The following is a 24,325-nucleotide window of genomic DNA, read 5'->3' on the forward strand; positions in this document are numbered from 1 at the left end:
GTTTCTTTTGAAACCAAAAAATGCTTGATAAAAACAAAGTTCGACCTTCATCTTGACTCTTCAAGAGTTAAAGCTGGAAAGATGGCAAAAATGTGTAACTTGTAAACCGCGGTGTTTAGGTTAGGTTGACGGATTTTATCTTTTATTGCTTTTCTCCACGCTACCGCAGCGGTTGTGTGCCAGATTTAGGAGGTAAATCATCAACTCGGCAAACGGGGTCGGTGAAAAATGTGACAAACGTAATTTGGTTATCATGGGCGGCGAGGTCGACCGTAAAGTCAAATGTGTCTAAGTTTGGTGCACTTTCACGGTGAGATTAAAATACGGTAAATTTAAAAATAGATGATAAATTGTCAAATAAAAGCCTTTCTCATTTCAAGAGTTGGCTGCAAAGCAAAAAATCCGATGGTAAAATCGCAAGCAAAAGCATGAACATCACCTTCGTCAAAATAAACACTTAATATTACACACTGCATGTACCATTTTGGCACACACCCAAAAAAAATTGCATCCGACGGGATTCAAACCCAGCACCAACAGTGAGGAAAGGCGCCCTAGCCCACTCGGCCATCAGACCGATGAAAAGTGAGAAGGATAAACACATATATCAGCTTGACATTTCGGTCAAGTAGGTTTCCCATACTGATGGGCTACATATTTCAGAGTGTAAAATCACATAAAATTGCATAAAATAATGCAATATTTATTTTACACCCAGGCCTTTTACAAGCAGCTGGATTACTACTTTTTTAGCTGTGTGATGAAAGTTATTAAAACAGCATTAACTTTGAAATATATTTCAAAAATAAATTTGACAGTCGGAAAAATCCGGAACATCTTCAGCAGAAAAGAACCATATTCTTATTTAAGTCAATTTTTATGTACAACGGTAAAAAAACACGATAAAAACCGTTTCTGATCACTTTGACAAGGCAACATTTTTTCAATGGATCAACTATGGTCCCCTTGGAACGAGCTGTCAAGTATGAACTTTTCTGTCAAGAAGGACCGCGAGGTTAATTTTTCAAAATTGATTTAAAAATCCCTTTTAAACTCTTTGTGGTCATACAAAGGGTCAATGTACTCAGAAAAATAAGCTTTATCGCTGTAAAAAATAATATCAGCAATCTAAGCTGCATTTTGGGACCCAATTAAAAAAGTATTTCCTTTTCTTAAAGTTTTTATTGAATAAATACACAGAAAAAAAAAAATCATGGTAATATTACATCTGGGAAGGGGTACATCTATTATGTCAAAAAAAATGTGTAATTTTACCTCTGGAAATGTGTAATTTCACCACTTTTCTGGTGTAATGTCACTTTTTAAGTCTAAATTGAGGTAAAATTACATCATAAAAGAGGTAATATTCAACCTTCCAAAATTACAGCTTCCAAATTTACATTATTTTTTTTCTGTGTAATAGTTTAAAAAAAAAACATGTTTTTTGACAAATTTAACTTCTTTTGTGCTAAATTTTGTACTGATTTCTACAACATCTGAGTTAATGGAGATTAGTGGGTCCATCCCGGGATTTCCCGGGACAATATTCCCGTGATTTTCATAAAACCGGGAATTCCCGACTAACGGAAATTTTTATATTTTGTCCCGGTTTTACTCAAATTGAAAAAAATGCATGTTTAGGGGTGAAAATTCAGAATTTGGCTGTAAAAATAGTGGAACAGTTAAACACCTAGTAATCGATATAATTTTAGGCCGTTGCAATTATTTTTAAAACTTTTTTCGCGCAAAAATAAAATTTTCGTCTATACTTAGAAATTTTGGAAATTAATGATAGCAAAACAACTGTCGTATAATAGATTTTAAAATACTGTTTTCATTTAAATGGTGACACCGTGGCCTGTTGTTTAATTTTTTTTCTTCTTTTTGCCCCTCCCTCGATTTCGATCAGAGTCTAGGAGCATAAACTTCAAAAAATATTTGCAACATTATTATTTCAATATTCCAGCATAAATTTAGATTATAAAAGATTTTTTTTTAATTTTAGTGTACAGATCTGAAAAATGCTCAGCTCTTTAATTATGTTCTATGTAAATTTTATCATTTATAACAGATTGGGTATTATATTTATGCTAAAAAATATTTTTTTAATTTGAATTATTTTTCAAAATAATTTATCATTTTTACTTAAGTACTGTATGTAAGCTCACATACTTAACAAATGTAATTAAAATTGATTTATATGGCCATTTCAAAAATATCCCAGAATTCTGGAAATTCCCGGGATTCGAAAACTAAATATATCCTGTTTCCCGGGAAATTTTGAACCCGGGAAAATTCGACGCATTAACTGAGAATACACTATTTTCGATTTTATAAAATGTCAAATGATGAAAAATTTTGAATAGATTTTTACCACAATGTGTTTTGATATACTCCACAAAAAATTGAAAGTACTGAAATTTTCATTATTTGGAATATGAGTATCAGTGTTGCAAGTGAGTGATAGAAAAGCTATCAATTGATTATCTCTGCACCAAAAACATCCGAGAGTATAGCAGCCGTCACTATAGCTAGTGAGATCTCTTCTTGTGTCTCGTAATTTCCAGCGATGTCATTCTCTCTCTCTATCACTCCTACCCTTTTCCTCGACAATGCACTCTCACCGCTGAGTCTCTCAATCTCTCCGAAAACTGCAATGAGAGAACGCGAGATAGCTGCGTTTGCGAAATTGGTTTTGTGACGGTTTTTGTGGTTAAACGCTGTGCGGTAGGATGATCGTGGAAGTGGGAATGAGAGAGAAAAGGAAAATGTCAATCACGAGTGGGTGAACACGAAAACGTGTTCGGCTATGTTCGGCGCTGAGAGTTTCAATAAGGAGAGAAGAGAACTTGTATTTGAGGCATGAATATTCAGGCGGGATTAGAGCGTCCAATTTACCGGGGTTACAGAATTCCCGGGAAACGGGAAATTTTTTAACCCGGGAATTCCCGGGAAATTTTAAATTTATCGAAAATTGTTCTAATCTATATTCTTCAACAAATTTGTATAAAATAGCAATTTAATGATCAAAATAGTGCGAGGGTCAATTAATGCCTAATCCACTTGTAGAAAAAATAATCAAGAAAATATATTAATATTCTAAATGTATAGGCTTGCAATTCGTACAACAGTGTTGTAAAAAAAAATCATTTGTATTTTTTGTGCAGTATTATTTTTCTAATCACAGTGTTTGGACAGCGAGTGAAATGAATCCATGCTTCAAAACCATAAAATTGCAATTAATTATGCAGTTGTGAACAGTTTGAGAGAACATGATAAAGAATAGTATTTAGATGACGTTGAAATGAAAAAAAATCATGAAGAAAATATGGATTTGTTGACAAATCTTTTTTTCCATAACAAATCTTACGCATTGAATTCACCTTAAAAATGCCTTTTCACTAAAAATATATCTTATATGAAATCACAACTCAAAATTTTTAAGAATTCCCGGGAAATTTACAAATTTCCCGGGAAACGGAAAATATTTTTTTCCGGGAAATCCCGGAATTTTTTTTCCCGGGACGGGAAATTGGACGCTCTAGGCGGGATAATTGTAGTTGCTGAGAGCTGACATTTTGATATTTTATCAACCCTGATGAGTATCTAACAATGCGATGTTTTATAATGATTTAGTTTTCATAAAAATGTCAGGTCAAATAATATTTTTGAGCATGAGCATGAGCATGAGCATGGTTGACTGCCAATGAGCTGCTACTCCGTTATTGACAGATCAGCTGAAGTTAAACAATGAATCAAAAATGATCAGTGGGAGCCAACCATCCGTTCACTGTTTAACCCCTGAAGACCCCGACTTTATTAGTCAATACCGGCGCCCTCCCAAGAAGCCTGCAGTTCAACGAAAGGGAGGAATGTTAGTCCGATAGTTGAAGTTGCAGACTCATCAAGCACACAGTTTTTTGCTATATACTTGTTGATACCGCTTGAGACCGTTGAATCCACAGCATCTCCTTCAAGCATCACGTGATTACTATTATTTTTTTTTTTTGGGTTAGTAGGATAAGGTATTGGCTTTTCGATGCCTCCCGAGCTACGATGCTATGGGGAGGACTTTCATAACAGACCCGTCGGTGAGCCTTCCGAGCAACGATGCTATGGGAAGGTCTTTTTGGTTAACACACAAAGTCACTCACACACAGTTATTTTGCTCCACTATTAACTCAACGATCCAAATTGTCAGTGCGTCTTTCGTTCATTATATAGAATTGGCTTTTTCACCGCAAAAAAAAATAAAACCTTATTCGAAAAATTTAAACACAATCCACCCGACGCCGTGCCTTCCGATCAACGATGATATAGGAAGGGCTTTGAAAATCACAAAAGAAATCACTTTTCACTCCGAATATTTTTTACGACCACGCGCTCCCTTTGCCAATTATGCACTCTGCACTCGAACAGCGACACAAAAGAGACGGAAAATAACACAAAAAAACAGGACTGCGCGTCCCACAAGCACCGCACTACTCTGTCAGGTCAAATAATATTTTTTTTTTAACAAAGTACCGTTTTTAATACTGAAATATTCATAAATTGCATTGAGGGTATTGAACGACGCATGATTTTGCATTGTTATTAGCTACATTATAGTTTTAAGTGTCAAATACTAGAATTTTTACAAAATATATTTTCACTACATTCAAGTTTTTAGTGTGAAATACTTATATGTTCACGAGTTTCCAAATTACAAATAAAATACAAAATATTTTTAAATACTCAAATCTTTATAATTTGCTATGCAGCAGTTCCATATGAAAGCTAGGCCGTTGCAAATATTTTTCAAAATTTATTTCCCCGCCCCCCCCCCCCCCCCCCTTGGTTCGAATAATCAGGGGGCAAAAAAAATGTATTCAAAAACTTCAAAATTTCAATGAAATTAGACGTTCAATCAACTGGAAACAATTTGAAATGCATTTTCCAGCAATGATTCTCACTTTGAGCATGGTTGAAATAGTTCAAAAAGAATTTGTATTTTGTAAAATGCAGATGTAGGGGAAAGTGGGGCAAGTGTAACAAGCTAAGGAAATGCTCGTTATAACCCATTAAAAAGTTAAAAAATCTGTCGGATTTTATTATAATCATCTTATTCTAGGTCTTGACTAAGACTTTGTTTAAACAAGTTTTTAAAAATCCTGTTTTTTAATGTGAAAAATTGATTTTAAAATTTTTGATTTTCCGTACGTTCTACTCTACTAGTGGGGCAAGACGAGCAATCCGTTGGGGCAAGAGGAACAATGCATGAAAAAATATGGTAATTTGCTAACAATTGAACTGTTATCACTTAGATACATCAGATTAGAATGTATTTGAATGGTTTCTTCCATTTTTAGATTAAATAATAATATTTTACTAAAAATTTTATCGTTTTTACGGAAAAAAAATACTACTTCGATGATAAATAGTAAATTTTAGTAATATCACTATACTTTGTATGTACAATTTTTTTTAACGATTGTTTATCAGTTTTTAAGTACTTTCATGTATTTATTTCCCAATAAAATATGTTGTTGCAGCAATTCGTAATTTTTTCCATACTAAAAATCCATATGGTACACTTGCCCCACCTGAACAAGATTTTTTAAAAGCTCTCAACAAAAATAACCAAAAGTTAAATCATACTTTGTGATAGGTACATGTCATTTGTAGGGACACTACTGATCTAGGAAAAATAGCATTTTGATAAAATGAGCCTTAAAACGAACCCTAAGCCTTATTTTATACTTTCCAAATATTATAAGAAAACAAAGATTTCGAAAAAAACTTCATTAAATCTTATGCCCCGTGGCGTTTACGTCATTTTGGCGGTTATGTGGTACTAGAATCAACTAATTGCATTGCTAGCAACAATTCCTCATGCTGGAAATAATCCAAATTGTACAAATTACGGCCGTAGGAGCGATTGTTCCTCTTGCCCCATATGGTCGTCTTGCCCCACCTTCCCCTACAGTACCCCAAAAAAATGTATTTTTTTGGGAAAAAAAAAAATTTTCGGTTCAAAATTGTGTTTCCTGTCATGTTCTGAGAAGAACAGAAATTGGTTTTAATTCCCTCTAATCAATTTCTAAGCAACCTGGGCTAGACAATTATCACACATACATGACGAGATCCAGTCTGCAGCCCGCTAAGATCACCATCTCCATGCGACCGCGAATTGTAGTTTAAAATGTTCAATGCAAAATATCGTAATTTATTTAAAATACTCAAATTCATATGATTTACAACATGGGTATTAAACGACGCGGATTTCTGAACTGATTTTCACTAGATTATAATTTTCTGTGTAAAACACTTAATTTTCACAAAATAGCGTAGTTCTTTGAAAATACACAAATTTGAATTATTTGCAATATAAGACTCGAAATTTTATTTAGAATCACTACATTAGAATTATTATGGTATTTTGTAAAAAAAAAAATCATCCATTAAAGGGTTTCATTTGAAATTATCAAAAAAAGGTGCAGCTTTGAAAGTCTGAGAAAATTATAATGTAGATACTTAAAAAAATGACAAAGTCCAGACTCGAAGAATTCTTAGGAATTTCGGACAAAAAAAAAATGTTTTCTTTTTTAAATTTCTGTCTTTTAGCAGAACATCAAATTCATGTTCTGTACCCCCATTTTAGTCAAATTTACTAGATTACGCAATGCATTTAAACAATATTTCATCACCTCTATTTGGACTTAGGATTTCCAAATCACTTTAGGGAGATGCAAACTAAAATTTTTTAAGTAACTATTTGTTCTTCTGCATTAGCTTGTTTTTTTATACATTAACAATACTATATTTACAATCAAGGTTGAATACATACATTTTAAAATATCATAATTTATTTTTGTTAAAAAATTTAAAATATATTGAAGTCTTCTGATATTCCGCAAGTTACTTTTTTAAAGTAAATTCGTCAGCACCAGTCTGAACATGGAGCCTGCACTTACAGTTGATTTGAAATTCCAAAAAGATTGTTACAGAAAAATCAGGTATCGGATCTAAACTATTTATTAACCTAAATTATCAATATATCGTGTTTTACACTGTTAAATTCTATTGTCAAAATGACTGATTCAATTAAAACAAAACTCAAAAGGCTTGACGTAAAAAAAAATTGCTTCTCCTCATTCAAACGGAAGAGATGAGCACAAAAAAACTCAGTTCCGGAGACGGTAGCTAATGATGATTTCATACCTTAATGTTTTTATTCATGGTTGTTTTTTTCTCTTCTCTTCTTCTTTGTATGTAATCTGCCACGGTTCTTCTTCGCAAATTAACCAACCATATATGCGATGCCATCATCATAATCGCCGTCATCGTCTTCTTCTTCTTCATCTCCGTCACCGAAACCGACACCCGATTATCGTCACGATCTGGCATTGACATCTCTCTCCTTCCCTGCATGGCCTCGGAACGCGTTCCGGTGGTTACGCTGCAACCCTGCAGAAGATGGGCGGCTGGCGGAAGATGTACTTCATCCTGCAGAACCAACTGCTGCTCTCCTACTCATCGAAAGACGACTACGAGAAGAAGCTCGCCCCCTTCAAGGACATCATCAACCTGGTCCCGGGGACGGTCATCATTCCGACCACCGGGCCCCGGTTCACCATCGAGACCAACTCCAAAGTGCTGTACACGTTTGTAAGTTTTGTAGACTATTTTGTATTATTTTTGCTTGTTTATATGTTTGGGTGCGCCCTTTTCATATGTGAGCAGTTCTCTGGAGGAAAAAACTAAAAACTAAAAACTAAAAACTAAAAACTAAAAACTAAAAACTAAAAACTAAAAACTAAAAACTAAAAACTAAAAACTAAAAACTAAAAACTAAAAACTAAAAACTAAAAACTAAAAACTAAAAACTAAAAACTAAAAACTAAAAACTAAAAACTAAAAACTAAAAACTAAAAACTAAAAACTAAAAACTAAAAACTAAAAACTAAAAACTAAAAACTAAAAACTAAAAACTAAAAACTAAAAACTAAAAACTAAAAACTAAAAACTAAAAACTAAAAACTAAAAACTAAAAACTAAAAACTAAAAACTAAAAACTAAAAACTAAAAACTAAAAACTAAAAACTAAAAACTAAAAACTAAAAACTAAAAACAAAAAAACTAAAAACTAAAAACTAAAAACTAAAAACTAAAAACTAAAAACTAAAAACTAAAAACTAAAAACTAAAAACTAAAAACTAAAAACTAAAAACTAAAAACTAAAAACTAAAAACTAAAAACTAAAAACTAAAAACTAAAAACTAAAAACTAAAAACTAAAAACTAAAAACTAAAAACTAAAAACTAAAAACTAAAAACTAAAAACTAAAAACTAAAAACTAAAAACTAAAAACTAAAAACTAAAAACTAAAAACTAAAAACTAAAAACTAAAAACTAAAAACTAAAAACTAAAAACTAAAAACTAAAAACTAAAAACTAAAAACTAAAAACTAAAAACTAAAAACTAAAAACTAAAAACTAAAAACTAAAAACTAAAAACTAAAAACTAAAAACTAAAAACTAAAAACTAAAAACTAAAAACTATTATTAATTACAAAAATGACAAAAATGACAAAAAATGACAAAAATGACAAAAATGACAAAAATGACCAAAATGACAAAAATGACAAAAACGACAAAAACGACAAAAACGACAAAAATGACAAAAATGACAAAAATGACAAAAATGACAAAAACGACAAAAACGACAAAAATGACAAAAATGACAAAAATGACAAAAATGACAACAATGACAAAAATGACAAAAATGACAAAAATGACAAAAATGACAAAAATGACAAAAATGACAAAATTGACAAAAATGACAAAAATGACAAAAATGACTAAAAAGACAAAAATGACAAAAATGACAAAAATGACAATGACAAAAAATGACAAAAACGACAAAAACGACAAAAACGACAAAAATGACAAAAATGACGAAAATTACCAAAATTACAAACCGACAAAAACGGCTCATCTACTCAATACCAAACAACGAAAAAACCGTTAAAACGATAAAAACGACAAAAACGACAAAAACGACAAAAAACGGCAAAAACGACAAAAACGACAAAAACGACAAAAAATGACAAAAACGACAAAAACGACAAAAAACGACTAAAACGACACAAAACGACAAAAACGACAAAAATGACAAAAATGACGAAAATTACCAAAATTACAAACCGACAAAAACGGCTCATCTACTCAATACCAAACAACGAAAAAAAAACGTTAAAAACGATAAAAACGACAAAAACGACAAAAACGACAAAAACGACAAAAAAGACAAAAATGACAAAAACTAAAAACTAAAAACTAAAAACTAAAAACTAAAAACTAAAAACTAAAAACTAAAAACTAAAAACTAAAAACTAAAAACTAAAAACTAAAAACTAAAAACTAAAAACTAAAAACTAAAAACTAAAAACTAAAAACTAAAACTAAAAACTAAAAAAAAAAAACTAAAAACTAAAAACTAAAAACTAAAAACTAAAAACTAAAAACTAAAAACTAAAAACTAAAAACTAAAAACTAAAAACTAAAAACTAAAAACTAAAAACTAAAAACTAAAAACTAAAAACTAAAAACTAAAAACTAAAAACTAAAAACTAAAAACTAAAAACTAAAAACTAAAAACTAAAAACTAAAAACTAAAAACTAAAAACTAAAAGCTAAAAAACGACAAAAACGACAAAAACGTCAAAAACGTCTAAAACGTCAAAAACGTCAAAAATGACAATAATGACAAAAATGACAAAAATGACAAAAATGACAAAAATGACAAAAATGACAAAAATGACAAAAATGACAAAAATGACAAAAATGACAAAAATGACAAAAATGACAAAAATGACAAAAATGACAAAAATGACAAAAATGACAAAAATGACAAAAATGACAAAAATGACAAAAATGACAAAAATGACAAAAATGACAAAAATGACAAAAATGACAAAAATGACAAAAATGACAAAAATGACAAAAATGACAAAAATGACAAAAATGACAAAAATGACAAAAATGACAAAAATGACAAAAATGACAAAAATGACAAAAATGACAAAAATGACAAAAATGACAAAAATGACAAAAATGACAAAAATGACAAAAATGACAAAAATGACAAAAATGACAAAAATGACAAAAATGACAAAAATGACAAAAATGACAAAAATGACAAAAATGACAAAAATGACAAAAATGACAAAAATGACAAAAAGTACAAAAATGACAAAAATGACAAAAATGACAAAAATGACAAAAATGACAAAAATGACAAAAATGACAAAAATGACAAAAATGACAAAAATGACAAAAATGACAAAAATGACAAAAATGACAAAAATGACAAAAATGACAAAAATGACAAAAATGACAAAAATGACAAAAATGACAAAAATGACAAAAATGACAAAAATGACAAAAATGACAAAAATGACAAAAATGACAAAAATGACAAAAATGACAAAAATGACAAAAATGACAAAAATGACAAAAACGACAAAAATGACAAAAACGACAAAAAACGGCAAAAACGGCAAAAACGACAAAACGACAAAAACGACAAAAACGACAAAAATGACAAAAATGACGAAAATTACCAAAATTACAAATCGACAAAAACGGCTCATCTACTCAATACCAAACAACGAAAAAAAAACGTTAAAAACGTTAAAAACGATTAAAGCGTCAAAAACGACAAAAACGACAAAAACGACAAAAACGACAAAAACGAAAAAAACGAAAAAAACGAAAAAAAACTACAAAAACGACAAAAACGACAAAAACGACAAATACGACAAAAACGGCAAAACCGACAAAAACGACAAAAACGACAAAAACGACAAAAACGACAAAAACGACAAAAATGACAAAAAACGGCAAAAACGACAAAAACGACAAAAATTACCAAAATTACAAACCGACAAAAACGGCTCATCTATTCAATACCAAACAACGAAAAAAAACGTTAGAAACGATAAAAACGACAAAAACGATTAAAACGACCAAAACGACAAAGAACGGCAAAAACGACAAAAACGACAAAAATGACAAAAATGATAGAAACGACAAAAACGACAAAAATGACAAAAATGACGAAAATTACAAAAATTACAAACCGACAAAAACGGCTCATCTACTCAATACCAAACAACGAAAAAAAAAAACATTAAAAACGATAAAAACGACAAAAACGATAAAAACGACAAAAACGACAAAAAACGGCAAAAACGACAAAAACGACAAAAATGACAAAAATGACAAAAATGACAAAAACGACAAAAAACGACAAAAAACGACAAAAACGACAAAAACGACAAAAAACGGCAAAAACGACAAAAACGACAAAAATGACGAAAATTACCAAAATTACAAACCGACAAAAACGGCTCATCTACTCAATACCAAACAACGAAAAAAGACATTAAAAACGATAAAAACGACAAAAACGATAAAAACGACAAAAACGACAAAAATGACAAAAACGACAAAAAACGACAAAAAACGACAAAAACGAAAAAAACGACAAAAAACGGCAAAAACGACAAAAACGACAAAAATGACGAAAATTACCAAAATTACAAACCGACAAAAACGGCTCATCTACTCAATACCAAACAACGAAAAAAACGTTAAAAACGATAAAAACGATAAAAGCGACAAAAACGATAAAAGCGTCAAAAATGACAAAAAAAAACAAAAATAAAAATCACACTCCAGAGAACTTCTCACATTAGTCACGAAAACCTAGTTTTGCAAAGTCAAATTTAACATGCATCGTGTCTCTTGAATTTTTCTTCTTCTTCCAGCGCTGCGATGATCATAAAAGTTGTTCCGAGTGGATAACTGCATTGCTCGACAGTCTCAAAGGTGACGGCGGCGGTGGCAGCGGCGATAAAAAGTACAGGTGTGTCTTCTCCGCTTCTTCTTTATCTTTTAGCTGGGTTGACTTTTGGTACTGATTTCACTCACGATCGGTATGGATCGGGGTTGAGGTGTGCAGTTTTTTGTTGTTGTTGTTTTTGCATCATAATTTTGATCGTTTTGTCAACATTTACCGTGGAAGTACTTTTATCTATTAAAAGGTTAAATTTGATGATCACAACTGTGGTGGAGCGAGTAACTGCTCTTTTTGCCATACGTTTAATTTGGAAGAAATTGATCAAGTTTTTACTTTGAGCTATTTCCTACTTTGAAAGTAACACATTACACCACCCAACCAAAAACGATACAAAGTCTAAAAAATAGGACAAAACGTAACCAAAATCAATCGTGCTCACACGCGTACAGAAAGGTAGAAAAAAAATCAATTTATTTCCATCCGTCAAAGGCACACGAAGACTTCAGGAAAGTTACGCAACCAAACCAAACTCAAAAAAAGCTAATCCACTCAATACCAAACAACACACTCACAAACACACCGATTAATTCCTCACAATTTGTTTTGTTTCTCAGCTTAATGATTGAAAATTATAAATTGACGCCTTCTAACCTACAGAAAAGAAAAAAAAACGCCAAAAAAGTAAAGGTGCGTGCAAAAGTGTAGTTTTCATCTTCTTCACTTCTTCCATTCTTCAATGTTGTGTGGATTTTGCCGGCCGGTTTCGTTGTCGATTGCATGTCTGACCTGCCAGCATCCACCTGGCTCCACGCGGCCTTTGGAGAGCACGCGATCCCGAACTTGTGCTGCTGGGGAAGGTCATTGGAGCAATTAGGCAACAGCTGAAACAGATCAATTTGACATTTGCTCTGTTTGCTTCTAACGTTTTGGGGGGTTTAGCGTAGAGAATAATTGTGAAGTTTGTTGAGAAATTGTTGTCCATTTTTAGCTAATTTTATAAGCTGCGGTTTACATTAAGCGATCCTATGTTCTAAATTAGTGAATTTTTGTAGTATTGCCCCGAAGTTTGGTTGAGTTTGGTTGCTGGAGTCACGAGTTATAATAATCAATGTTTACGGTAGACGAGCTCGTACTTGTGTCAAACGCGTTCTGACCTGAAATCCCTTTGGCCAATTGTCGCACTAACATCAATGTTCAGGGTGTGTCAAGATAGCACGACAAGATTTAACCTTATTTCTTATGAAAAGTGACAAAAATGCACGGATTTTTTTCGGTTTTTATTGAATATCTCAGGATTCAAATCGTGAGGCTTTGTGAGCTGCACAAAATGTTAGCACGACAGCTAGTTGAGGATATAAATCACAAGATAAAGTAAAGTTGGTAGCGATACCCATATATATCTTAGCTTAAATTTAACTGAGAGATCTTTTCATATGAAAAATACATCATTCAATCTCATTAAAACTTTTTACATTTTCAAGATGAACGAATTTAATTGCTTTTAAACAAATTTGTTGAAAATGTCATTAATAACAGGGTGACTACTCAAATCCCATTTTCAATTTTTCGTTGAAATTTTAATTACATGAAAATTTTCACAAAAATACGTATTTTGCCTGTATTTCCAAAAAGCATTTTTTTCTCTAAAGAAACCAAAAATATATTGTTATTGCAATAAAGGTATCAAACGATCGGGATTTTTTCATACATTTCGAATGTAATAAACATATTTTTTGAAAATACTCGAAATTTTCACAAAACTACGTATTTTCAAAAAAAAAATACTCGGAATTTCCGTTTTTACAATGTGGGTATCAAGCAATCGGGATTTTTTCATACATTTCAAAAGTTATGAAAAAAATGAAAAAAACTTGAAAAATTTCACAAAACTACGTATTTTTGAAAAAAAAAATGATTTGATTATTTGATACCCATATTGTAAAAAAACTGAAATTTTCAAAAGTTTTACAAAAATACGTAGTTTTGTGAAAATTTTGAGTATTTTCAAAAAATATTGTTTTTACATTCGAAATATATGAAAAAATCATGATCGTTTGATACCCACATTGTAAAAACTTAAATTTTGAGAAATTTTTAAAAAATACGTAGTTTAATGAAAATTTTGAGTATTTAAAAAAAATATTGTTATTACATTCGAAATGTATGAAAAAATCCTGATCGTTTGATACCCATATTGTAAAAACAGAAATTTTGAGTTTTTTTTTTCAAAAAATCGTAGTTTTGTGAAAATTTTGAGTATTTTTAAAAAAATGTTGCTATCACATTCGAAATGTATGAAAAAGTCCCGATCGTTTGGTACCCATATTGTAAAAAACTGCAAATTGGGGTATTTTTTCGAAAATTCGTAGTTTTGAGAAAATTTTGATCATTTAAAAAAAAAGTTGTTATTACATTCTAAATGTATGAAAAAATCCTGATCGTTTGATACCCATACTGTAAACACTGAAATTTTGAGTATTTTTTTTCAAAAATACGTAGTTTTGTGAAAATTTTGAGTGTTTTCAAAAAATGTTGTTATTACATTCGAAATGTTTAAAAAAAATACCAATCGTTTGATACCCATATTGTAAAAACTGAAATTTTGAGTAATTTTTTCGAAAATACGTAATTTTGTGAAAATTTTGAGTGTTTAGAAAAAAAAATATTTTGCATTCGAAATGTATGAAAAAAATCCAATCATTTGATACCCATATTGCAATAACCATAATTTTGAGTATTTTTTCGAGAAACATTGTATTTTCAAAATACAGGAAAAATACACAAAATATTTTTGTGAAAATTTCCATGAAATTATAATTTCAATGGATAGCTGACATCATCCCGATTCCAAAACACTATAATATTTTGATGTTTGCATGATTTTTCATACGTTTAAAGCCAATGTCTCCAAAATCCCATAAGCTCTGTGATAAAGTTAAGCACTGGGCCGTGCATAACGGAGGCAGCTGAACGGTGCAAAACCGGGGCAGTGCAAAACCGAGGCGTGCAAAACCGAGGCATGACTGTATTTCGAAAAGTGATCAATAGTCAAACTTTCATGTTAATTAGCTTGTAACCAGTAATTAAGGGGATAAATGTAAAATTATATCGATAGCACCTGTAATTCTGGAGATACTAAAAAATCAGTAACAAATATCTTGGTGCAAAAGCTCTGGTTGATATGCACCGTTAATTTGAAAATTGTACAAAATATTACCAAATTATATAAGATTTAAAGAATAATGTTCAAACAAGTATACTTGGAATTCTCTACTTCAGGGTTACCACTCAAATTCCATTTTCAAATTCCCGACTTTTTCCCGACTTTTTTCCAGACTTTTCCAGAATGCTCAAATAATAGGCATTTCTTATCTAAAGAATGATTTCAAACAAAAAACTTTCTATAAGAAAAGTAAAAAAAAAAGAAAAAAAAATCTCAATGAATTAAAAAAATCCAAATATAGGCATTTTTTAAAAATTCAGAAACATAACAAAATAAAAAAATAAATAAAAATAAAGAAAACTTCAAAAATGTAATTTCATTATTATGATTCAGAGTAGAAACACAAACAATAAGTCTTTGAAAAAATAATCGAAAGTTCAACATTACTTATAACTTCCATGGTTTTTTTTTAAATTGGCAAACGTATAGTTTTTGATATTTGTTTTTAACTTCATCATCATTTTAAATCAAAAAATGATTAAAACGTAACTGCTATTATTTTTCATTCAAAGTATTTAGAAAAATGTCAAGGAATTCATAAAAGAAAATGTTTTTGCCAAGTTCCCTTTTTAATTATGTAATTTTTTATATTGGATTTTTTGATCAATGTTAATTTTTCTAGTGGTCAGTATTTAACTGTTTTTTTTTTTCAATGAAAATTCAATTTGATATGATTTTATGTTTTCCCACTTATTTTAAGTGACTGTTCGAAGGGATTTCTTGGATTATTTTTTTTGCAATTTCTATATTTTCTTTATGTTTTCAAAACCTAAAAATCTTTTTCAATTTTGGATTTTATTCGATATTTAAGTTTTCCGCAAACTGAAAATCAAGCTTTATCGATGGTAGGTATTTTATCCATACTCACAAAAAAAAGTTCAAGGGCAATATTTGGGAAAAAAACACATTTTAAATTACCTAATGAATTTAGTTAAACTATTACAAATATTTACCCAAAAAAAACTATTGCCAAACTCAAGTTCGAATCCTGTTTCAAATATTCAATTATGTGACAAAATGGAATAGAATCATAATTCTAAGCTGGCCATTACCATTACGCTCTATTTTTATATTAGTTTTTCATCAAATTTACCTCTTGTTTTGTGAACAAAAATTAAAAGCGATCATTTGATTAATAAAAAAATATTATGGAAATCTGTGTCAAAAACTCCAATATTCATAAAGATTTCAAAGGTTAAGACAGCTTTTCCATACTCAAATATATTGAAATAGTGAAAATAACCTTAAATTTAAAGTAAGTTACTAAAGCAGAAATGAGTGAATTCAATTTGAAAACTGTACAAAATATTACAAAATTTATTCAAGAGTTTAAAAAGCTCAGAATTCCCGACTTTTCCCGATTTTTGGCGGATTTTGACGAATTCCCGACTTTTTCCCGACTTTCCCGATCTCCCGACTTGAGTGGCCAGCAGCGTGGTTCACGGATATATGATAAAGACAAAAGTGTTCAGTTTCGTTTTAAATTTTTATGACCCCAGAAGCTAGCCTGAAAATTTGAGCTTATTTGGTTAAGGTCTAAGTGCCTTTTTTTAAACCACCTTGAGTCGGGGCAAGCAAAGCAAAAGCAAAAAATGTTAATAAATCCTTTTGTAAAAAAAAATCATTCAATTCTGGAGTTTTTTTTTAAAGGTCCAATAAACCAAATTTTTAGTTTTTGCTTTTTGGGATTTTTTAATACCCCTGACCCAAGGCGGTTTCAAAAACACCTAAAAAGCAGAAACTGGAAATTTGGTTTATTGGACCTTTTAAAAAAACTCCAGAATTGTTTTAGCGCATAAATTTTGCGTGGTGGTGCAATGTAATGCCTCAACTTGAAACAATTTTAAGAGCCGTGGCATATGCTTGAAAAGAAATTTAACAGATGTTCATCAAATTACTCAATTTCATCTGCACAAATAATTACGCAGCGTGTTGTGTTTTGCCAATTGCATCGTTTGCATTCTCTAGCTGTCACCACACACCCGGGAAGAACCAATTACGATAATGTTTCAATGTTTTAACCAAATGTCTCATCTGCTTTCTCTCCCTCTCTCCTTCCTCCCGCAGCCACCTCTCCAAGGGCCTTCACGGGGGCAACCTGCACCACCAGCTGAGCCACCGATCGCTCTCCTCGCTGTCGTCTTCGTCCTCGTCCGCTTCCTCGACCGCTTCCTGTTACGCCACGGACGATCCCTCCAAGATGGCCATCACGTCGATCCGGCGCCTGCAGCAGCAGCAGCATCAGAACCTGCACTCCCGGCCCCTCGTCGACAACCGCCAGCTGGCCTCGCTTTCCGCACCGAACCTGTTCTACGGCTTTGCCAGCAACGGCAACAACGTCAAAATTGGCAAACTGGTCCAGCTGCCCGTCGGAGTAGGAGCGGGAGGAGGTGATAAGAAGTTCAAGATACTGACCATCAACGAGGTCGAGGACGACGGGTGAGTAGAACCCTAATAAGTGGTCTTAATTTGTGTTGGCTATTATCGTCATGTGTTCTTATCAGCACCTGAAATTCTTCACCATCTTGAGCACACAAGCACACACATGGTCGGAGAGAAAGTTCGCAAGAGTTGACGCGCGAATTTCACTCTTTACGTAATGTTTCTGGGGAATGCGGGTCGTAAAATGAAGAGTGCATCGTATTTATGGTTAATTTGCAAGTTGTACATCGATGGGCGACCGCGGGTGACTTTCGATTGTCGCCAGGTTGCATCGACAATTGCACGTTGGGACGAAAGTTAGCTGTGAAATTTAGTTGGAGAAATTTGCTTCATAAAAGCATCTTTTTGTAATTCCGTTGTGAATCACTTAACTTCTTCTGTAATTCCCTAACTCTCGCCAAAAATAATAGTACTGAATAGTAGTTTATGCAACAAGTTGCAAAAATTACTTTTTTATCATCCATTTTTGTAATATTTTTTAAACTGCAAGCGGGAAAACTAAACTTATTTCACTAAAAAAGTCAAATAAAAGGGGTGTTTTCCGCAATAGCAAAACTATTCAACTCGTTGCAAACTTGTTTTTTCGGCACTCGTCGTGTTTATAAAAAAAATGTCTTTCTGCATTGGTAATCAATTAAACGATGCACATTAACCAGAGCTGCTTTTTGCACTGAGTTTTTTGTTTCGCAAATGAAATATTTTCAAAACTGCAAGAAAAGAATTATTTCTAACAAAGTTTGACTATTTTCACAATCAATTCTTTGTGAGGCTGTGTCTCAAAAACAAATTACTCGATTTTCAATGTCATACAGAAAAAAATTGTAGGAATTTTTTCAGCTTTTCAAAATATTTTTTTTCTAAAACAGATGGAATCGATAAAAAGTTACTACATCCCGGATATGTTCCGAGATCACCAGTGCGAACCCGTTCCGGTACTTCCGGTGCCACGACCAGTGGTACATCAACATCCGCCAACATCCTCATCAGGAACGAGTTCCAGATGCTGAGCGACGAACGGTTGTATAAAATCTGTAACAAATATCTTGGTGCAAAAGCTCTGGTGGTTCTATCCCATTCCCCAGAATGCCATTCCCCTGAATCCTATTCCCCAGAATGGTCCATTCCCCAGAAACTAATTCCCCAGAATATCCCATTCCCCAGAAAAGTTTTTTTCTATTACAAATGTACCTTATTTCAAAAAGTGATCAGTTTTAAAGTTTTCGGTTTTATTGTGATAACTGCTGACAAAAGTTGAAATTTCCCTTAAAAGTTGTATTTTCCATTCTTTAAAGATGGGAAAACTCTCTCGACTCTCATTACTGCTGACAAAAGTCTAACTTTCCCTTTAAAATGGAACTCTCTCTTCTTTAAAGAAGAGAAAACTCTTTTGACTTATGATAACCGCAACATGCCGACAAAAGTTGAATTTTCCTTCAGCAGTTATCCCTAGTAAAGAGAGTTTTCCCTTTTTAAAGAAGGAAAAAATCAATTGAGGAGCGGCCGTGGCTGACTGGTTATGGTGTTCGCTTTGTAAGCGAATGGTTCTGAGTTCGATTCCCATCTGCTCCCAACGAGAAAGTTAAGAGCACAAAAATTTGAAATGATGAATATGAACGAAAAATCAAAGTCGCCCGAGTCGGAGTTCGATCCCCCGTCCTTTGGATTGGCAAGCAAAAATGCTGTTAATAAATGACAAGAAGAGTGCTAGGCGTCATCTAACCTAAGGCACTCTCCAGGATCCCTTCGAAAGATTGGCTGCGCTAGGGTCTGATTAGATTAGATTATATTTAAAGAAGGAAAAAATCAATTAGTATCAGCAGCAGTCACGCTGTCATCTTTAAAGCGATTCTAATATTGAATTAATGTTGAAAATGTAATATCATTATGCTAATTGACCATTATGCACCATTACGTTATGCCAAACGGCGTTATGCAAAATGGGAAATATAACATGTTTTTCAAGATCCTAAACATTTCTGGGGAATGGGTCATTCTGGGGAATGGATCATTCTGGGGAATGGGCTATTCTGGGGAATGGGATAAAACTGCTCTGGTTGATGTGCACCGTTAATTTGAAAAATGCATATGGGACATTTATGCTATCAGGGGCAGTTAGGCTGGTACAAATTTTATTTAAAGTTTTCGTCTCTCAGCTCTGGTCAAGGTCGTGGGGGTGGCAAAAAATCAAAATTCCTCCAATTCAAATTTCATCCAATTTGGGCAAGGCTTTAAAAAATGGCAAGGAAAACGTAAAAAAAATCGATTTTGCTCTTGGCGGGAAGGGGTTAATGTAAAAAAAAGTTGTGTTAAGGTCATGTATCTTTAAGGCCTTTGCATTTTTTACTAAGTTCAGGGAAAACAATATTATTATGAATTCTTTAATATTGGCTATTTTTTACTAGAAGCCACCCCTCAACCTCGCAAAGTGACAACATCTTCTAATAAAAATTGTACCATCCTAAATTTTCCCATTTAATCTAAACTTTGCAGATGCACATACGAAATATTGAATTTCAAAATTCGATTTTAACATTCAAATAGGGGGCACAGGGCTCCCAGATTCAGAAGCATTAAAAAAATAGACTATCTTAATGTTCTTCACCTGTTCACAAGCCAACACGTGCACCGTGTTAGCGGCACACAAACCACGCGCACGCCCGTTTCTTGATCCATTGCTTATCCAAAATATTTAGATAAACTTGACCCGGCAAAGGTACACAATGATCCAATGTTGTACCTCGGTCTCTATCTCTCTGTCGATTGTTGTCGTTGTTGTCAGAGTATGACATAACATGATTTTAAACGACACACGCTTGCCCGTTTGGGGCCAGTCTCGGCTGGAATCACCACCGAACACGTTGTGCTTTTTCCGATTCAGTGAGCAACGAACTTATTCAGTTATTTATTGCACTTTTAGTTGTTGTTTAATGGAATTGGTTTCACGTGAAGACTGAAGAGTAATTCGCTGGGTGTTACATTTTTGTACTGTGAGCAGAGTTTAAGTTATTGTTTTGCAAAAAAATGTGCGCTATTTAGGCCACAAAGTTGATGACTTCATTCGATGACGGGTACAAAAACTTGACTTGTAACAGCTGGTTTCTTGTGTTTTGATACAAGTCTACGTGAATCATGATCGATCATCAGTCATGATTATGGGATTTGGCGTGGTTACTCATGCTGTTTTTAAATTCGAGTTAGCAAAACATTCAAGGTAAGTTCTTAAATTTCAAATAATGTCATCAAGCCAAATTTGGGAAAATAAAATTAAATTAAAGCTGCTTCTAAGATAAATTTTAACTAGGTCTTTTCAAGCAACTAAGTCTATGATACGTTTCATTCCACCTAAAAAAAAGTACGTGACGATGTTAATAGGTTTCACAGTTTCGATGCAAAAGGTTCTTCTACCGTGCTTTAGAGCGCGGGTGCATAAACTCATATGAGGGGAGAGGGTGCGCCCTTTCCCGTAATTCAACGGCACACTTTTTCACTCGCTTTTATCACGTTTTTCCTCGGAACACCTCAATTTTCCACTGCGATGGAACTGAAAAGGTGGGTGCTCTGTTGTACATGGCTTAAACTGTACGGCAATGAGAGTAGCAGTTTAGAACGTGTTCTAGAGTGTGCACGTGGTTTATATGACGTTATAAAGATTGGTCAGAAGTGTGTCTCAAAAAAGGTGATGTTGCGGAAACCTTCGAGATCATTCAGATTTCGATAGGTTTTTGCCTCAGGAACAATGTTTTTATACAACGAAAAAATCCCAAAAATCTTCTAGAACTCGCGATTTACGATTTCCTGCAAAATGGTCTGCAATTTAAAAAGCTTTTTCGTAATGGCGCTTACGTTACATAGTCAAATCAATGAATATTATTGAAAAAAACAAAAAAAAATAGAAGATTGAAATTGTTTACCATAGGGACGTGGCGTTACATCATGCTGCCAACTGGTTTTTTTAAAGTGTAAGAGTGGAAAAGTGTTAAAAAAGTTGATAAATGTATTATACACCAGTACAGCCATCCCTCATATTCGGAACAGTTTACAGATCGGTCAATGTTCAAAAAATCATAGTAAATCAATGATTGAACTTAATGATTCGCTTTTACCTTCATTTGAAAGCTTTTCTTGCGATCTTTCGAATGCTGTATCGAACAACTGCAAATTTTAACTTTTATATCAAGTTTTTGAAGATAAACTTTGACCCTTGAAATCCACAAATTCGGAACACTTTTTTCTTACGGATGTAAACAAACTTTGATTCTCTCCAGGAGTACATATTTTCTACAAAATAATGACTTCACACACTAGAAACAATGAAACTAAAGCTAAATAATGTTTTATAAATGGTCTGATAAACTTTTTTGTGAAAATATCTGTTAAATTCAGGTGTTCCACAATTGTGGGAGGCACAATAACATCCCACAATTATGGAACAGGCAATTTAGAGGCAGTGTTTTGCAGCTTTGAACAAAACAGTCTCGAAATGCAGTTTTTTATTCAAAAAGAACTCCTTTTGCTAGTGAAATAGCAAGAGAATGTCCAAATAAAGGTCCTAAAAATAGAAGGGTCACCAAAAAAGATTCATTTGGCATGCTATTGACAAATTATCACAAAAGTGTTCCGAATTTGTGGTTGTTCCGAATATGTGGGATGACTGTACTGCCGCTCCAATCTAGTCCGTGAGTGCTGAGATAACGCTGTTTGAAACCCAAAAAAAGTTTCACCATATTTCTCATTCTAAATCAACAATTTCTATACAGTTTTTCATACAGTTATTTCAACATCAGTCTAATAAACACCACTATCATAAATTTGTTTTAAAAAACTAACAATTTGGAGGTAAATTTGTGGAAATTTCAACAAAGGACCGACTTGACTTTATTTGTCCATAAATAAAGGCAGGTCAGTCATGGTATCAAGGTAGGCTTGAACATTTACACCAGAGGTTCAACCTGGTTCAACTGTCATTTCCAAGTTTGTTTTGGTAGTTTCCCTAGTATGAATATTGATTACCAAATGATAAAAAATTGTTTTTTTTTTCCAGATTTTGATATAATTTCTAGATATCAAAATATGACCAGCAACGACACCAGAAATTGTGCAAATACTTCAGAGGCAAATGACATGAGCAATTCTCTACGAAATCGGTCTTTTTTCTTCAATTTTAATTTTTGTATTTTTTAATCCGACTGAAACTTTTTTGGTGGCTTCGGTATGCCCAAAGAAGCCATTTTGCATCATTAGTTTGTCCATATAATTTTCCATACAAATTTGGCAGCTGTCCATACAAAAATGATATGTGAAAATTCAAAAATCTGTATCTTTTGAAAGAATTTTTTGATCGATTTGGTGTCTTCGGCAAAGTTGTAGGTATGGATATGGACTACACTGGAAAAAAATGATACACGGTAAAAAAAAAATGGTGATTTTTTATTTAACTTTTTATCACTAAAACTTGATTTGCAAAAAAACACTATTTTTAATTTTTTTTATTTTTTGATATGTTTTAGAGGACATAAAATGCCAACTTTTCAGAAATTTTCAGGTTGTGCAAAAAATCTTTGAGCGAGTTATGAATTTTTTGATCAATACTGATTTTTTCAAAAAATCGAAATATTGGTCGCAAAAATTTTTCATCTTCATTTTTCGATGTAAAATCAAATTTACAATCGAAAAGTACTTTAGTAAAATTTTGATAAAGTGCACCGTTTTCAAGATAAATCCATTTTTAGGTGACTTTTTTGAAAATAGTCGCAGTTTTTCATTTTTTTAAATTAGTGCACATGTTTGCACACTTTTGGAAGAAATATTTTTGAAATGCTGAGAAAATTCTCTATATTTTGCTTCTTCGGACTTTGTTGATACGACCTTTAGTTGCAGAGATATTGCAATGCAAAGGTTTAAAAACAGGAAAATTGATGTTTTCTAAGTCTCACCCAAACAACCCACCATTTTCTAATGTCGATATCTCAGCAACTAATGGTCCGATTTTCAATGTTAATATATGAAACATTTGTGAAATTTTCCGATCTTTTCGAAAAAAATATTTTCAAAAATTTCAAATCAAGACTAACATTTCAAAAGGGCCAAACATTCAATATTACGCCCTTTTAAAATGTTAGTCTTGATCTTGAAATTTTGAAAATAATGTTTTCGAAGAGATCGGAAAATTTTACAAATGTTTCATATATTAACATTGAAAATCGGACCATTAGTTGCTGAGATATCGACATTGAAAAATGGTGGGCTGTTTGGGTGAGACTTAAAAAACATCAATTTTCCTGTTTTTAAACCTTTGCATTGCAATATCTCAGCAACTAAAGATCGTATCAACAAAGTCCGAAGAAGCAAAATATAGAGAATTTTCTCAGCTTTTCAAAAATATTTTTTCCAAAAGTGTGCAAACATGTGCACTAATTTAAAAAAATGAAAAACTGCGACTATTTTCAAAAAAGTCACCTAAATATGGATTTATCTTGAAAACGGTGCACTTTATCAAAATTTTACTAAAGTACTTTTCGATTGCAAATTTGATTTTACATCGAAAAATGAAGTTGAAAAATTTTTGCGACCAATTTTCGATTTTTTGAAAAAATCAGTATTGATTAAAAAATTCATAACTCGCTCAAAAATTTTTTGCGCAACCTGAAAATTTCTGAAAAGTTGGCATTTTATGTCCTCTAAAACATATCAAAAAATAAAAAAAAATAAAAATTGTGTTTTTTTTGCAAATCAAGTTTTAGTGATAAAAAGTTAAATAAAAAAATCACCATTTTTTTTCACCGTGTATCATTTTTTTCCAGTGTAGTCCATATCCA

At 32.2% G+C, this 24,325-nt stretch overlaps 2 protein-coding genes across 3 annotated transcripts in view; one reads left to right on the forward strand and one right to left on the reverse strand.

Moving 5' to 3' along the window:
• LOC120413332 (uncharacterized) overlaps window positions 1–24,325 on the forward strand; it is a 113,165-nt gene that overhangs the window by 55,441 nt on the left and 33,399 nt on the right. For both annotated transcript variants that reach the window (XM_052706579.1, XM_039574108.2), the window contains exons 2-4: window positions 7,453–7,647; window positions 11,814–11,911; window positions 17,136–17,507. In XM_052706579.1, the coding sequence (XP_052562539.1) occupies window positions 7,456–7,647; window positions 11,814–11,911; window positions 17,136–17,507 (662 nt within the window). In that variant the 5' untranslated portion in view covers window positions 7,453–7,455. The remainder of the gene's footprint in view (window positions 1–7,452; window positions 7,648–11,813; window positions 11,912–17,135; window positions 17,508–24,325) is intronic.
• Window positions 12,502–24,325, reverse strand: part of LOC120413331 (probable ATP-dependent DNA helicase HFM1) — a 76,435-nt gene continuing 64,611 nt past the window's right edge. Inside the window, exon 9 of the mRNA XM_039574106.2 lies at window positions 12,502–12,726. The gene's annotated coding sequence lies outside the window, so the exon portion shown is untranslated. The remainder of the gene's footprint in view (window positions 12,727–24,325) is intronic.

Source organism: Culex pipiens, chromosome 1 (assembly GCF_016801865.2).
Source record: "Culex pipiens pallens isolate TS chromosome 1, TS_CPP_V2, whole genome shotgun sequence".
Classification (NCBI taxonomy): Eukaryota; Metazoa; Arthropoda; class Insecta; order Diptera; family Culicidae; genus Culex; species Culex pipiens.